Source organism: Bombus affinis, chromosome 8, assembly GCF_024516045.1.
Source record: "Bombus affinis isolate iyBomAffi1 chromosome 8, iyBomAffi1.2, whole genome shotgun sequence".
Classification (NCBI taxonomy): domain Eukaryota; kingdom Metazoa; phylum Arthropoda; class Insecta; order Hymenoptera; family Apidae; genus Bombus; species Bombus affinis.
The window spans coordinates 16,795,205-16,813,419 of NC_066351.1; the positions used below are offsets into that span (position 1 = coordinate 16,795,205).

Consider the following 18,215-nt stretch of genomic DNA (forward strand, 5'->3'; position numbering starts at 1 on the left):
CGTTCGAAAGAATCGGAAAAGTACGGGCGAAGGCTGCATATAATATACTCCATCCGTAACACGAAGTACATACGTATTTCGCAATGAGCAACCTTGTTGTATACAAAGACGGTTATTCGATTATTCGAAGAGCAGAGGCATGCGAGAACTTGAAATTGGTAGCATTTCGAGGCTGGAGAATATCGCAAGATCCGACAATTTCGTACCGCTGTTGGCGTTGGCGGAAAATATTTTCGCCAGTCGACTAGTCGGCGAAAAAAGTTTTTCGCCTTCTCGTCCGAATCTCTGTCGAACGGCCGTGTCGTATTTTGGTTCGGATAATCAAGGTTTTACCATATCGATAAAAAATGTAATTCCATTCTGTCGAATAATCGTTCGATTTAGCGAACACGCTTTTACCGTACTTGAACGTATTTTCAAAGACGTTCGTTACATTCGCGTTTTAAACGATCTCTCCTTTCTTCTCTTTGTCTGGCGTTCCTATCTGTTCTCGGTTTCTCATCCGTACTTTCGTAGAGTTTCGAAAGCTCTCGATAGATTTGGCCGAGGAGAGATAAAGCGGCACGACGTTGGTTCGCTTTTCTATCCGTTCGGCGTCTCGGAACGCGGCAGCACGGAAACGAAATATCGTTGCGAAGAAACGTAACTCGGCGTACATAGCATCGAAAGCTTACCGAAACACGCAAGAATTAGAATATTTTGCCACAATAGCGTTGAGTATCGAACGAGTACGAAATCCTCGTCCCGTATTTCTCTAGAAAAATAACCTTTTACGTCGCGTCAATATAAATATCGATCCTTAATCGCTCTCTCGGAGAACCAATAAATTCCTTCGGTACTCGCGAAACGAGGTTGGTAAAAATAAAAATGAAAAAACAGAGACAGACAGAAGAATCGTATGCATAGAAAATAGCAGCGAGAAAAATCGTGACGATAGTTGGTAGATATTGGAATCGAATCCTTTTGACTACGTTTCTTGTCAGAGATCGATCGCGAATGGGAAAAACGGAAGGAAAAGGAACAAAAAGAGAGAGAGAGAGAGAGAGAGTGAGAAAAGAAGGAAGACGACGCGTCGCATCGTATCGTGAAACTCATTCGCACGGTGGCAACGGTAGTAGGACTCTTGGTTCCATCGAATACCAGATACCGAGCTTCCCCGTGGATGCTGGGTGCTTCTAAAAATTTCAGATTGCTTTCGAGCGTTTAAAAGTTCGCCTCGTTTCCTATATATTCTTAAATTTCAGCGCTTCAAATGGGAAGCGAGTTTCGTGCAATTTCTGCGAATTTATTTCAGACTAAGAACGATTACGATTTTACGATTCAAGATTTTTAAACTTAATATAATTTAATATAATTAGGAAAAAGCCACTTGGATAAACATTAACTTTAACGGGAAAAATTGAGATTATAATAAATTATAATACGAAATCGACTTGAACGATTTAAAGAGAGAGATTTTATTAAATACTTGTTGAGCGTCGAGCACTGCGTCGTATTTGAAATATCGTAGAATACCGTTATTCGCGTCGTACAGCGTATAATTGAAAATAATTGGAACCGACAAAAGCGAATCTAGCAATATTTTACAGCCATGTAAAAAGTCGATAAGACATCGGTACGTAGCACGAATCGTTCGGGTTTGTTAAATGAAAGAATGTAAAATATCCGTATAAATGGATATTTTAAAACCGTATATATCTGTGTACGTGCATATACATGTATATCCGTATAGGGTGCCCCAAGCTTCGACGATCAAACTTCGCCAGTAATGTTCCTTGGGTAGAAATAAAAAAAAAAAAAAAAAAAAAAACGATGCTACAGAAGCATAAATATGCTTTATCATCGCGCCACCAAAATACCGTCCCCCCTTTTCAATACCGTCGTAGTTCGCCATCGTAGGCAGATGCAGTTTATCACTCTGTGCTCCGATACTCTTTTCAAAATCACGTATCATCGCGCATTTACTCTATGTCTAATATTTCTCTCTATATTTCCATAAATAATCGATGTTTCAAAGGACAACATACGAACAAATCATATCAACATATCGAGAGTAACGATATTTCATTTTTTCTGACGATAGCTTTATAACGTCTAGCTTCCACAAGGTAAATTAAAAGTGACATCCCCTAACGCGCGACAAAAATAATATTCGTCGTTCGAAACTCTTAACTTAATTTCGCTTTCTACGTGGAAAAAGAAACGACCTTGGTGAAAGTTTACAACGACGCGAACGGTAGGCAGACAAATCCGTGGCGTTATTGAATTAAATTCCAAACGAAAGTGGATCTTCGATCCGCTCGACGGTTCGTGAAAAAAAAAAAAAAAGAAAAACGAATAAAGGGGGTCGGGATGTTGGCGTCTTATTCCGTGCAGCTTCACAAACTGTGGCTTACCCTTAACGACTCGCTCGTTAAAAACGGACGGATTTACCGTCGCCGACGAAATTGCCCGGAGATGAAGCGAGAGTGTAACTGGAAAGAATTCAGCAGAGAAAAGAAGCCTGGGTAAGAAGCAGAGTGGAGCACTTTCGAGGAGGTCAAGGTGAATAATCTAATTGTCGACACGAACGGAATCGCGACTCGATCTGTTTGGTAGACGAGATTAATCGGGTTCTGGTTCCAGTAAAACTAATTTTGTACATTCTCTACGAGTTAGTTACGTAGAAGTAATTAACTTGAAAGTTCGTTTATTCGATGAAAATTTACATGATAAATTTCTTAGAAGTCTCCGAAACAATGGCCGTTTCGTTCTGTACGTACCTATGAATCTCTGAATAATCTTACTGGAGCAAAGTAATTCCCGAACAAAAGGAACAATATAAATCAGGCAAAAATCTATCGGTCGAGTAAAAAGTACTTACAACATAGAGTATACGGTATATACGGTTACATTTATTCCGATACTTTCTGTAGATTTTTTTTTGCGAGCATCGAATTTGCTAGTACGGAAACTTTAGAAATGAATTCTGATTAAGTTAGACAACGTCGAAACGATCATCTTCGAAGGCCGTCCTAATCGATCTGCTCGTTGGGCATGTTTCAGCCTTTCATGGTGCCTATGAGAGTACTGATGTTATTAGGAGGTGGGTTACTGGCGGTATTCGGAAGCGAGGCGATCGAGCTAGGAGGTGCTGGACCTTTAGCGGTAGTCGCAGCGGCCTTCGTCAGTTGCTACTTTTGGCAGACACAAGGCTGGGAAGTCGACGACGTAAGTACATTTACATATTTACAAGGAAAATTCGGTAAATGTTGCGTTCCTTCTAATTGCGCCCTCTTATTTAAATATACGCACAATGTTCTAAAACGCGTCGATCAAAACTTCTTAGTACATTTCGCATATTTAGAGAAACGCAACGAAATTTTATACGTATATCGATCGGTTCAACTTGTTTTTATACATGCGTGTATATATGTATATATTATCCATTAATATCATATCGAAAAGTGTTCAGAAATCAACCTCGTAATTAAATACACAGACAGATTTCCATGTCATTTCTGTTCTATCTTCTTATTCTATTCTTCTGTTCTATCCCCCCCCCCGCTCTTTGTTTATTCGTGAATTTTATCTACAACTTGGAAAAGTTTACGAAAATAATTTCCGTATAATTACACATTTATTACGATTTAAAACATAGGATCTTGCTAGGTTTAAACGCAAGTATAGATTTATACGCTACAGATGTTGATGGAAGTGACGCGTAAAATTTATCCCAAATCTTTCTTTTATTTTTTTCGCGTCTCGATACAATACGTGTACGATACGATACGGTACGATATAGTATTTCTCGTTCTATCGCATTCCCAATTTATTTTTAGCGTAGAATATTCTCTTACCATAAAAACAGACTATTTTATTTAAAATATGGTTTCTTCCGTATAGCGAACTTTTTTACCGTACGTATCCTATACATTAACTTTCGATGTTAGAAAATCAATGTTTCACGCGTGACTGTTATATCGAAATCAGTATTCGAAACCAAGTCCTATTTTATAGCTTAATACGTTCGCAAAATATGTTTATTGATTCTATCAATATTCCGACAAACCTACAAAAATATAAAAGTATGTTCTTGTATGGAAGTCTATCGGATGAACTAGTTTCAGTTCCGAAATACATATATACCCAAAGTCTTCATAAATAAAACAATTTCAGTTTGCGCGTGCTATTTGCTTTCAATTTAATCGAATCGTAACGAAACTACAATAGTAAACTCGAATATCACCAATCGCTTCGTTGAATGTCATAGATGTCCCTCTCCTCCTTTAAACGAAAATGAAGCATCGATAGCCCCGATATAGCCATCGTTAAATCAATTACCTTCGACCCAATAATTGCAATAATTAAAACTAAACTACCCACTTTTTCATTATTACTACGGACATTAACCCATTTCGTCGTTTTTCCTAAGAATATCTATTCTTTTCTTTTTTCTTGTTATTTTCTATTCAATTGAATTTCACCACATATAGAGAGAAAATAGATTCTCCGAAACAATTAAATAAATATGTTGCACAATTGGATCGTTCTAAATGGCCGAAAGTAAAAATGCTAACGATCGATTTCTGTTAAAAATTAGGAAAGAAAAAATCTTTCGTGACGGCGGATCCCAATGCTCTTGCAAACTCGTCAAACTTTTCGATTCATAGCCAGACTCTAAACTAATTTGTTCCAGACAGATTCCAGACAAAGAGAACGATATTTATTTTAAAAGATATATAAAATATCTTGAAGAACATGTTTCTATATCGTATCGTAAATCTTACAGAAAAATATTGGTTGCTACATTAAACGATATACTATATACGATATACGATATACGATATACGATACGTTTAAAGAGAGTGGAGGCTTTCCAATCTACTCGATTATATTTGTCCTTTCTCATCGACGGGAAAAATTCGTTAGGATGAAAGAACTTTGACGAAAGATGTACCTTTAAATTCTGCTAAACTTCGATTATTACTTTATCGTAACGTTATATTTTCTCCTGACGCGGCCTTGGAATAGAAGAAACGTTTTTTACCGATCCAATGGAAACTCGTCAAAATTGAAAGCAACCATTCGATTCTTAGCAAAGGCCAAGCAACCGGCCAGACCTAAAAACGAAAAGAAACGAAAAACCGTCGTAAAATCGCTAAACGATTGGAAAGTCGAGAAGTCGGCGGTCGCGATAATCCCTGGCGTTCGTGAAATATTCAAGTCGGCGTGGCGCGGCGTTCGTTTCGAACGTTGGGGTTGCTGGACACGTAGCCATCGGTATGTCGCGCTCACCAGCTGGCACGTATTCTTCGTGACGCGACTGTGGCCAGATATTGCCAGCGCATTATGACCGATGCTGTCCTCGTCGTTTATTTCGAACGATTAGCGCGACTAAAAATCGACGATGCCAATAACGATTGATCGACCCGATGCGATGCGGAGCGACCGATGCCAGCTGGATAAAAACTGTCGTTCGAACATCGTAATACACGATTTTTCACCGCCATCGACCAGATTAACAACTGTGTAAACAACTGACGATTATTTCTAAACAATTCGAACAATTTCCATTCCTCTCTTCGCAAATTTTTCAATGTAATTACCAAATGTTTACGCACGTTACGAATATTCTGCAATTATATATTACATTTACCTTCATTTTGCCGAAATTTGCTCAAATCGATGATATGTTCGGGAAAGAGATCGTCAATTACATAAACAAGATATTATTATTTTATTTATCTGGGGCAAAATGATTTCAGCACAATTGACAACCTGTAGAGTAGAAAGCTTTCGTTCGATCGTTAAATTGCGTGGAAATGGTTAAAGCATGGAAACTGACTAACATGGGAACAATACCGTGTTAATAACTGCGGATGGAGCAAAAGCTTTTCGAGATCGCCGGTTCGGCTAAATACGTGTAATGGAACGTCGATAATTAGTAGACAAAACGACGACATCCATGTTTTACGTTATTTCAAAATTATGATTCTCGATGCTCGCATCATTTTCGATACATTTTTCGTAAGATATACGACCAACCTATCGGACTCTCGGTATTGCTGATTACTCGTGAAATGTGCAAGGAAATTATATTTTATTTCGTGCAAATAAAACCGCCACAATTTCGGAATCCAGATCAAATTCCTTACTAGCTATCCAAATAAGACATTTGACGTTAATAAAATAAAGAAAGTATCGATAAAGCCCAGGGAAAGCGTTATACGTATATTTATATTTGCGCGAAAAGACTGTGACTCAAAGAAAAACTAAACGTACAGAACGCGAAACAACTTTAAGTTTAAATGTTAATTCTTCTTATAACTCGGATAGCCGAGAGAAAAAGCCGGACTAGAGTAAACTCGACTAGAGTAAAAGTAACGAAAGGGAATACATCTGTACGGTAAGTATTTAGGTGAGTACTCGACGGTTGTTATTACGTATACTCGAGAAAAATGCGATCGAAAAGGCAAACGAGCTAAGAGTCTAAATAACGTGCGTGAATAAACGGCCTTGAACAAAATGGCGGTATAAATTACGATACGTTTCTTTAAAAATTCTAGAAATTTCAGCAGATTCCGACTGACTTACCTTTGCCAGACGGGTTGGAAAGTTTGAAAGGGGCTGCTACTTAAAAAGGCGAAGAAAACGATTTTGCCGGACTCGGCTTGATTTCGAACAAACCAAACGAGGAAACGCGACAACGATAATTTTGTCAACATAAGATAACAAATATAAATAAAGAAATACATACGTTCGACATGGTTTATTTGCTAGCGAGTATTACAATTGGCAACTGGCAAACGCGATGAAACGTAATTTGCTCGAAAGTAAAGTGTAGCCATCGCGATTCAAATTCAAAGCGGAAACTCTCAAAACTCTTTCTTAAATATGTATATCGTCCGCTGTATGGGGGATCGGCCACGGTGAATCTTGAAAATCCAAGTCGAAGTTCGTTGTTAGCGGACACCGTTGCTAACCGGTGCGACGATCTTCCACGTCTATCGTCGTTAAGGCGAGATCATTCGGCAGAAAATTCAAAGAACCGCAACGATCAATAAGGAAATATTTCCGATGCGCTTAGCAATCGACACAGTGGTAAAACCTTTATTCCCTCGACGGCACTGAAACAATTATTCTTAACGACAGACAATAACGCGCCAACGATAATTCTCCTTTTTACTTAGTTTTATCGTTACACGGATCGTTTTATTTTCGATAGTAGCAACAGTTCAGCACCACGGTTGGACGGTGATGAAAGTACGCTGTCGCTTATCGCCACGTCCCATAACTCGAAGGAAAAATCCGTTTCCGTTGACCGGCGATTCCGTAACGGCGAACCTGTTAATATTTTTCACACTTTGCTCGTAAATGCTTCGACTCGGAGGCTCGGCACGTAGCCAGTGTCGCGGTGCCACGGTCAATATCGAAATACGATTTCGCTTTATGCACAGGTTACGTCTCCGTTCTGTCAACGTTGATCCTCCGATCGCGAAATTGATCAGCCCGAAATGCGATTTCGACTCGACGAATATACCACGATTTCGCTTGCTGCGGACTGTCACGTTTCTTCCGGCACGACGATGACCCGTTCGTCTACGTTGTAAAATTCGATGCCGAATCCATCGGTGTTCTCGCGTGGTTCCACTTTTTCCATCTGCTTTCGCGTTTCCATCTACAGCCGCGTCTATTCTTTCGTAAAATAAAGCAAATTTACCTCTTTTATATTTACCACGATTCACCTCGTACATTCTCCCGTTTGTTTACAACGTTTTCACGAAAATCGTCAGCCGTTAACTGCGACCGTCGCCTTTATCGCCAAACATCGCTTCTGTTTTATTCCAGTCACACGAATTTTACAATGGTACGAGTGGAAATTGAAATCTATCCAAGTTTCCAACTCGCGGATGCGCGATCCTCGTTCGATCGATACTACTACTATAGTTATAGTTTCGTGATCCGTTTTACCATTACGCGTAACCGATTCCTCCCGTACTCCTCCCGTACTACTCCCGTACTCCTCTCGTACTCCTCCCGTACTCCTCCCGTACTCCTCTCGTTCCATATCCAAATAATATGGAAATATGTCGATGCACATTCGCAAACGTCACGTGAAATTCGCACGTCGCGCCACCAGTCTCGATATTTACCGTCGCTGTTTACCTGCAATCTAGATTACCTAACGGTAACACAGCCGCATATTGATTTATTTAATTTAATTCCGCACAATCTCGGTATTACGAGCGACGTGATGCTTTTACGACGTTCCGGTAATCACAGTTTTCCCAGATATTCCATGGACATTTCGCGATCGTTAAAGACGCTCCAGTGATTCGTAGAGGCAACGAAGCAACGAGATCGATGAATCTTCTGTCTGAATTAGATAGACGAGCGGTGAAGTAACAACGGTGCTCGACAGTTTTTTTCGACCTGATTTTCGGAAAAATTGAGCAAAGCTTTAAACGACATGTACAGAATCGAGTATCAGATGAAAATGATTCACTCTCTCTCTCTCTCTCTCTCTCTCTCGGACAAAATAATTGAATTTTTAGTACTAATGAAATATTTTTGAAAATACGAGATAAATTCATAGTCTTTCGTTGGCAAAGCTTGTAACATGATTACGAATAAGCATCGAGCCCTATCAGGATGAAAATATCGTAATATAAAATATTCTATAATTATGGCGATTCGAAGCGATGCGTCAAGAATGACAGGTTGCAAGATGAATATTAATATATGCAGTTGTTCCCTTCTCTAGTTATTAGTTGTGAAAAATACTTTGAAGCCACACCGCTTCTCCTCGGTGTGTGACGGCAAAGTCTCCCTATTTCCAAAAACCGCAGATTCCGACTTTTAACTAAAAAAAAGACACGACCGCTAAAATATTTTAACTTTCTTTCGCTAATCTTTCGATAAACGCTCTCGCGTTTCGCGTCTGTTTAATTTTGTACGAGAGACACCGGATGCATTGCCATCTTTATCCCATTTCGATACTATCTATCAAGATCTATCAATCGAAACGATCCGATTCGAATAAAAACCTGGACCAATCTAAAATTCTCGTTTCGTTAAGCTACTTCTAACTTTGACCAACTCGATCAAAAAGATTCCAACGTGCGGATCTCGTTCGACGTCCGACGAACATTTTAATGATATTTCCTCGCGTTGATCGCGACAACAAACGCGTGGAAGAGTCCGGTTGAGAACCGCGAAACGCTGTCAGCTTGCGTCGATTCGCTCGCGACAGCTTAAATCCTAATGAAAGGACAAAAACGGTACTGGACGGTTTCGAGTCTCTCGATGAAAAGCGACGAGAAAATCCGAGTTACGTTAAACGACGTTTGGGGAGGACGGAACGCGGTGTCTTCGCGGTGTCTATGCTAAAACGCAAGAGGGAAAACTGAATTTCAAAGTTTTCTCAACGTGAGAGGCTTTCGGCAGAAAGGCTGCCAGCGAAAATTTGATTCGTCCGCGACGGAACGAGGAACGACGCGCTTCTTTCGCTGCGAAAATAGCCAACGTTCTAATTCCTTGAAACTTTCTACTGGTTCTAGCGTTCGATCTACGCCGATATTTAACCGAAATTTCGTTTAATTCTCGACGAATTCATTTTTATACAGAGGAACAGCTTTGTAGAGATTGAATTTTTCGTATCGTTGTCTTTTATTCTCTCTACGGACGTTAGTTTGATCAGAGATTAGATCGGAGGAAGATCAATCACGCTCTTACAATTGGTCCTCGCATACACGCGTACGTAATACGTACACTCTATTTCGTCCGTGCGTGACATACGCGTTTATACCACGGTTCTCCGTTACGATATACATATTTCCGTTCTCATATAAATTCGACTCTAATTACTTCAGAGCCTAACGTTCGAGTCGAGTAGTCCTGTATCAACGTTTTCTGCGATTCTCCGATTTCGCACCAGGTTCGTTCGTTTCTCTCGACCTCCTAACAACTCCCCGACTTTCCATCGATTACGTACATTTTCCAACTTGCTAGCAGCTCCTCGATTTCGCATCGACGATCGTCTACGCCACTATCTCTCTTAGCGTTTCTAAACATGTTCTACGGCTTGCTAATCTAGCTTCGTCCCAGGTTATGTATTCCATAAAACGCGCTGTCCCAAGCTGCCGCTCCTAACGATTCAGCCGACGGTCAACTAACGTTCGACCCGTTCCACTAAACCAGAAAATGCTTTGACTAGAAAAGTTATCTGAAACACGCGCTCAACGATCAAACAACCATTTGCCCATTTCTATCGCAAAGACTCAATAGGATTATCGAAGCGACGAGTTTCTCCAGTTGAATCGAATTTTTGCCCAACGACGCTAAAAACAAGACAGGAAGCGCTGCCAATTCCTAGAAAATATTTCTCTTCCCTCGATCGGTGGTACCTCTTTCCGTCGAACGATTCAACGCGTCGATCTCTAAAAGAGTTTCTAAGAGAAACAAAGACACGGATCGCTAACGGACAAATCACCTGTCCGCGTAGGAAAAATATCGCGACCAAACTTACGGAATGACCAACCGGAAGCTCGCGACAAGAAGGAACGTCAGGCGTCGTACAGTTGCCCGTGTACCGCGACCTTTAGCCCTTTCTCCTTCCGTTAGCTCAAACTCAGCGGCAGCTGGCAGCTGGCAGTAACAAAGTTTGTTTCCGTTTAAGGTAAAAGGGGGAGAAACGCACGGGTTTGTGGCGTATCTGTCGTCGAGGAGATGAAATTGCGGATGGGTTTGCTGGTTTCCAAGGTAGTTTACAGAAGGAAGGTTTGTCTTTAGAGTTTGACGAAGCCTTTGGATTTAGTTACGTTCTCGGCTCTCGATTTCGCTCCATGTTGGATGGTGGATGGATATTGGAACGGTTCGGTACAAGTGTGTCAAGGTTGTACGCGAAAGCAGTTTCTCGTTCGAGCAACGCGTATATAATACACGGAGAGACATTTTCTCGACAAACCTTGCCATTTTGAAACGATAAATTGAAACGGAGTGTCTTTGAAGCAAAGATAAGAAAGATAAGAAAGATCGCGCAACTAATTTCTCACTACGTTCTAATGCCCGTGTGTATCGGTTTTACGAATACAGAAAGCTATCTCTCCCACGAAGCTGAAGTAAACGAACGACTTTGCGTGTACGAAGAAAAAAGGAACGAAACGGCAAAGCGACGCTGAATCGGCGATGAAAAGAATGCGACGGGTTCGATACGACGACGATCGATTATTTCGTTAATTATGCGAAATACCGAGGGTTGCTCTGGTTACAGGTCGCGCCAAAAGCCTCTCGCCAAAGCGCTGCTAGCCGCTGGTAAGACGACGGAAACGAGAGAAGAAGGGGAGCAGTGAGGAAGCAGCAACGGGGGAGAAAGTAGAAAAAGAAATACAGTGGGCGAGAAGGGAACGGAGGAGAAAGGCGAAGGGGTAGAAAGAGGGAGTTGGTCGTTTCGGTGGGAAACGAAAAGAACTGGCAACGCACACCCGCTGATTAACTTATTCGATCGGACCGCGTTAATTAACGCATATCGGGCGTACAAGCGATACGATTCAATTACACGAAATCGACTACGGTCGCGACGCGTCGCGTCGGCTTCTGTCGATGACGTACGACAAAATTGATCCTTGGCTGCGGTCGCGTCATGTCATATCGGTGCATCCAAATTCTCGCCGTTTCTTTTTTTTTTTTCTTCTTCTTTTTTTTTTTAATTTTCACCGATCGAGAAAAGAAAGGTCAAACGAGTTAGCAACGTTTCTCCTAAACTTTGCAATTTTATTATTCGAATACGCGATTAATACGCAACCCTTTAACGGTATCATTCTCCTCCATTTTACGATAGCCGAATTGAATCGAATACGTTAATACGATATACTTACTTCGATTATATAATACGATAGAAATATTTGTAACCTTACCATCAGCCACGACACGATTGTGCCATGATTGTACTCAAAGTAGCGATCTTTTCTTTCGATCGAAACTTACATTAAATATTTGCAAGATTACTAGAAACATAAATATAACGTTTAGAAAAGATTGTACAAATTTAAGGACGGTTCGATGTTAGTTGGCGAGCTTTAAGACTGGTTATCTTTGCTTGGAAAACGAATATTACGCGAAATAATTCACGATAAACACTAAGAAAATGATTCGACACTCGACACCAGTGAAAAGTTATTTAATTAATATAAAATAATTATTTGAAAATGCCGAATCGCGGATTGCCAACTGCGCGCACGCGCGCGCGTCTGTTCTTGTTATTTATTATATCGTACGAATAGAAAGTGAAATGCGAATGTCGCTTACTTCGGGACTTTCGTTAAAACTTGAAACCAGTTATCCCCTCTTACTTTTGCCTTTAGTTAATAAACTACAGAAATAACGACTCACTGCGGTTGTACAAAAGCAATTTCGCTCGAGAAATAACTAAAACAAAGTATCGATATCTGGTAATATTCATCCGTTTATGCTCGGAGAAGCGATAAATAAACAAATTTCGATATCGCGGTGAAAATCACAAATATCGATACGTATTTGAACGGGGAAACAACCTACGATTGTATGACGACGAGCTACACGTCGTGCGGCTATTCTACCGGAGCTATTCGATGCAGAGAAATTATTTAGTCGTTCTAATGACTGAAGGTGAGACGATAAAGCCAACAGCGCGTTGGCTGCTGTATTAATGATGTTGATTTACAGCGAGAAAGAGCGAAGCCGTTAAGTCGACGTTATTAAGAGCCGCAATATCCAAGGCGAAATATTAATGATATTGACGATCTATCATGACAGAGAATGGAAGAATTACGACGCCAGCCAGAGCGAGCTAATTGTATCGTGGCGATGCCATGTACCGAGAAGCCGTGATTCATGAGAGATTCGAAGCCTATTTTAGCCGGAGATTTCTCGATGAAAATGCCTGTAACGTGAAACTTTAATTATCAACGGGATCAGCTTTCCAACGATATATACTTGTCCTTTCCTTTTATCGTGAAAATTTCAAACTCCTGTTAACGATCCATATATAAGACGCGATAAAGAATTTGATCACGATACCGCGTGCTAATTGGTGAAAGTAACAAAATGACTATGAGAAAGACGAGCGAGGAAAGTGAGTTATCATTATGTTTGTTAAAATTGAATTTACGACCATAATAACCAAAGATTTTACTTCGATTAAAGTCTACAACCAAGGAGATATCGGTACTACAACGTGGTAAATTATTCCAACTGTGTCGACTGACTCTAATATTTTAATATTTACAAATTAAATGTACATTTAATATTTAATATTATCCTCTCCACTTGGCTTTACGATGCTTTACGATGCTTTACATTACGGTTGTCACAATTATTTAGCAAATCACGGTCGTATTTGTCGAATGATATAGCTCGACTATAGGATATTAGAAGGTTTCTCTTAGTTCAAGTTAGATGCAACCTCAACGATTTAAACTTGGATAATTAAAATGAGCCAATATTTATACGTGTTATGTGTGTAAGATATGCATAGTAAAATTAGCGTATAAAGATTAGAGAAGAGTAAAGTGAGAGAGAGAGAGAGATATATATATATATATATATAAATAAAAAATAAAAGATAAACTAGACTGATAAGTTTCCTCTTTATGCTAATATATATGGACTATTATATCAGTTCTGGCTCGCATAGGTATATATTTCACGTTTATTACGTTCCAAGTTGCATTCACGCGTTACTACTACTTTATTCGTCGTATTAAATTACAGGAAGTAGCATATCGTTTCTTGTAAAAGTTTAATTATCGCGCAAGATCGAAAAGCTCTTCAGCCGGTTGTTGGTTTTATGAAATATTCGTCTCTCGTGACAACGATAATCCAGCTTGAGAGCTGGATCTGGGCTAATGCAAGTTTTAAAGGCATTGCGAACAAAATTAATGTCCATACGATATAATATAGAAACTGGCGACACACCAAGATCCCGGGGGTCGTTACCAGGTACATAAATCAAATGGTCCGATTACGCCCGAATCACTGCCGTGCTAGTTCATTTTTTCATCAAGGGACTCTCTCGTTGATCGCAGAAAGGGAAATTACCTTTAACGTTAATTTTATCGATTTCGGTAATACGTTATAAACGTCCACTACATATAAATATAGAAGACCCCCGAACAAACAAACTGTGGCGGATTTTGATAAAAAAAAAAAAAAGAATCTGTCCCACGAATATACGCCGAGTTGAAAATGGTTGTTCGGAACAATGGTAGAAAAGTGCAAGGGCCTGACTCGCAAGGACCAACGCAATTCCGTAAAAGGATACTCTCCTATACAAGCTCTTGGCGTTTTCGACACACTTTTGTTTCTCCCATTCGCATTTTCACGATACGATCGGTGAACGCCTAACGAACGTGTCACGGGTCACATAGCGATACCCACCCGTAAGAGGATTAGTTGCTGGCCAACTGTTCGTGTATCGCGTTTGTCTGGAAACAAATGACAGCAAACTATCGCTGATATCGTTTCGAGTAACGAAAACTCCAACAGCGGATATCACGAGTACTTGGACAAACTCGAAACCGTCTAGTCGTTCCCTGAAATTTCCCTCTTCAAAATGATCTACGTTATTTTATTATTAAAGGTTTCTCCGACGAGTGTGCTTTTAAACGATTAACGATTGAAAAATTGTTGATTTAATATACGTATATCGCGTATATCGCCTATATCACGTATATCACGTATATCACGTATATCACGTACGTCATGTATATCACGTACGTCACGTATATCGCGGATATATCACGTATCACGCAATACGTATATTGGTTGAAACGACAACCTACGATATGCGTAGTACGATAACTATACAACTTACGATATATTTTTAAAAGCAGGCGTACGGTGGTTGTTACGGTCGGTCGCATCGATATTCGCAGACCGGCCGAAACGTGTCCGGTTTTACGCTGTCTCTTTGTGCTTCTCTCCTTCCGCGCTCGCTACGCCAACGTCTTTAGCGCAACGTCATAAAGCGCCAAAAACAACTATTTCGTTCGAAACGTTACACAGCCATCGAAATATATCTCAGAAATATCGTGACTCGCCCTACGCGTGCCACTTCGAGAATTATGCTCTACTATAATCAACTTGTTGTTCTTCGCTATAATCTGATCGTAGAAATGCAATTAACAGAATATGATACCGTTAGCTACCGTCGCAGAACCTCGCTAATCGTCGCGCATTCTCTTTGCAGAACCCAGTGGCAACAGCCTTTGAGATCTTCTGGATGATCTGCGAGCCGATTCTGTTCGGTGTAACGGGTGCTCAAATCAAGATCGACGAACTGGAGGGGAAAACGGTGTACTTGGGCGTAAGCTGCCTGCTAGCAGGTATAGTAATTCGCATCGTGGTGACCATTCTTGTCGGAATCGGCTCGAAACTGAACCTCAAGGAGAAAGTATTCATCGCTTTATCCTGGATGGCGAAGGCGACCGTGCAAGCCGCGCTTGCACCCACTACTCTCGATAAGGTGGACCCGAATGACCCGGAACAGGTGTACTATGCCGAGACTATGGTGACCATGTGCGTTCTGTCGATTCTGCTCACCGCTCCAGCCGGTGCGATCATTATCTCGCTGACAGGGCCGAAACTTCTAAAGAAAACCACGGTTCCTACGGCATCCCCCGAGGGCTGGAAAGCACGCAGACCCTCGATTCGAGACATTTCCATCATCAACGAAGACCCAGACCTCGAGGAGACCGCAACCGAGAGGAAGGCTTGAGGCGTTCCCCTTGAACGGGCACGGACGTGACCCCTTTCTCCCTATTCCACTTCTCTCCGTAGATCTTCTAGCAGGCATTTCGCATTTCGTTTGTATTTTATTCGGTTACTTTGTACGTCTTTCTTTGTATATCAAGTTCCAGACTCGGACAAGGAAATGGAAAAAGGTGATTGGGCTCCCTTGACGAGATCATGGAAAACGTACGTGCAGGTATGCGTTTGTGCGCGTAGATCGAAATGAAACGAATCTGCGAAATTGCAACGGTCAAGGTTAGCTTGACGATATACCGTCTCTTATTCGTAGATACACGGTCATCGTTGATACTTTTATTTCCGATATTTTCTGCTCATCCGCGGTATATTCGCCAACTATGTCTATTTAGAGCACGACGCGTTGTTTTTCAGATTAGATCTTTAGTTTGTACATTCACGGTCGGTTGTTTGAAATCCTACATAGGTCGTTTAGCAGAAACAGTGGGCTGTTTCGAATCTTACGTAGATAAATAGATAGACGGGGTTGGATGAAATGTTTTCGACTGGCCACCTTCGACGATTGTTATTATCTTCTGACGAACAAGTCCTTTGTCTTATTATTTTCACTCCCATATCCGAATAAGGTAAACTCGTTAGGCAATAATTTGGGTAAAATGGTTGGCGCAACGTCAATCAGAATCGAATATCAATCGTACCAGCTACATTCATAGAGATTAAAAAGCGTATTAATATCACTTTTAGATCATTTTCTCAAACATGCTGATCGTTGTTGCTACAAAATGAACGGAGAAAATGTACAGAGGAAGACTTAGGATAATGCAGAAAACTGCTTTATTCCGACAAAATCTGTCCTCGATACAGTAACAATAATAATAAGAATGATAATAATAATAATAATAATAATAATAATAATAATAATAATAATAATAATAATAATAATAATAATAATGATGATGATGATGATGATGATATAAGCAGAGAAAGAACGTTCGTTAAATTGAATTCGATCGTTAAAGATAATAACCCTATGGGTCAGGGGTAACAAAAAATTAAGCAAGGAGGAAAGAAACTTTTCTATATTATCTTAATTTTTGTCTTTTCCCGAATCCAACGGTCTAGAATACCGACACAGAATTAAAAAATTTCGTTATCATGAAAACAAAAAGAGAATAACACCGAGATACATTCTCGCTCGTCCCCGCTGGTCGCAAATAACGGAATGCAGCGAGAAAGAGTGGAGAGTATCCTCTTTTTTCAAACCAATACATCAAATTAATATTATCTGATATTACTTAACGATCCTTTTTGATTCGATCATTCTCTATGCCCAGTCACCGCAAAAAGTTAAATCAACGTTCCCTATTTCTTCTCTTTACCGTCCAACATCACCACAGAAACCGTAACATAACGTATAGATTAAGAAACTTTGAAACGTATCTGAGCATCGATATGTCTTCTGCTTCGAACCGTCAGCTGACATCTTGATTCTAGTTCGAGAAAGATAACTTTGCGTAGTAAAAGCTGCGATAGCAGGTTGGATGGAGCAATTTATCAACGAGCTTCGTTTTCAGAAAGTGAAATCTTGTCACGACCTTACAACACTTGCCGATGCGCTTATACGAAATCATACGAAATCATACGAAATCATACGGAATCATACGAAATCATACGAAATCATACGAAATCGCACGATATCGCACGATATCGCACGATATCGCACGAAATCGCACGAAATAGTCGAGAAACGTGGCATCGTTTCTGAAATTCAAGTCTAGATCTGTTTAAACGAAAAGTACCAACTTTCGTTCTTTTTAGCGTTTAATGTGACCAAGGGATTATAATACTTGGATAATTAGCGATAAAAATAAATAATTATAAGATAAATACGATAAAATGATTCGGTTTGATGAAAAGAAATGTTACTGTTGGCAAAAATAATCGACAAACAGTTTCTTACGCGTATGTAATCGACGAATGTTGACATTTATTGCAACACAATCTAAATATGTAAAGGAATGTAAGAGAAAATAAATAAAGACTGTTGTGATTTAATAGGTTTTATCATCGATGAAATTTATCGACGATCTACAGTTTTCTTTCTTTTTCTTTTATTCGATAATCCTGCGATAAAAATCGACGATCGTTCGCGACATTTTTTAGGAGAAATATCAAATTATACGCGTGTCCTTTGCTTTGTTTTCATAAAGTATACTTTACAACGAAATCTACGATCAAAGTGTTTCCTTTTTCTTCTTCTTCTTTTTCTTTTTCTTTTTCTTTCTCTCTTTCTTCAGGGATCTCCTCGTAAAACGTCTGCCTTCTCACGATAATAAGTATCTTTCGACATACATACGTATATTTTACAAGCGTATGTATAAACATTATTATTGTTATTTTTCATTCGATACAACGATGTTCAATCTTATAAAGTGGGATTTATAAAGAACCAAAATATCAAGGTATCTTCGTTCGGAACAAGTTGTCTC

The 18,215-nt window shown here is 39.9% G+C and overlaps 2 protein-coding genes across 5 annotated transcripts in view; both read left to right on the plus strand.

Moving 5' to 3' along the window:
- Positions 1 to 17,781, plus strand: part of LOC126919489 (neuroligin-1-like) — a 150,480-nt gene extending 132,699 nt beyond the window's left edge. For 2 of the 4 annotated variants that reach the window (XM_050728790.1, XM_050728791.1), the window contains 2 exons: positions 3,046 to 3,210; positions 15,209 to 17,781. In XM_050728790.1, the coding sequence (XP_050584747.1) occupies positions 3,046 to 3,210; positions 15,209 to 15,736 (693 nt within the window). In that variant the 3' untranslated portion in view covers positions 15,737 to 17,781. Of the gene's footprint in view, positions 1 to 3,045; positions 3,211 to 11,254; positions 14,176 to 15,208 lie in introns of those variants that run through there. The other 2 variants (XR_007711676.1, XM_050728793.1) reach the window with 2 other exon arrangements.
- LOC126919496 (ATP-dependent RNA helicase DHX33) overlaps positions 1 to 18,215 on the plus strand; it is a 250,860-nt gene that overhangs the window by 191,244 nt on the left and 41,401 nt on the right. The gene's annotated exons all lie outside the window — the stretch shown is intronic.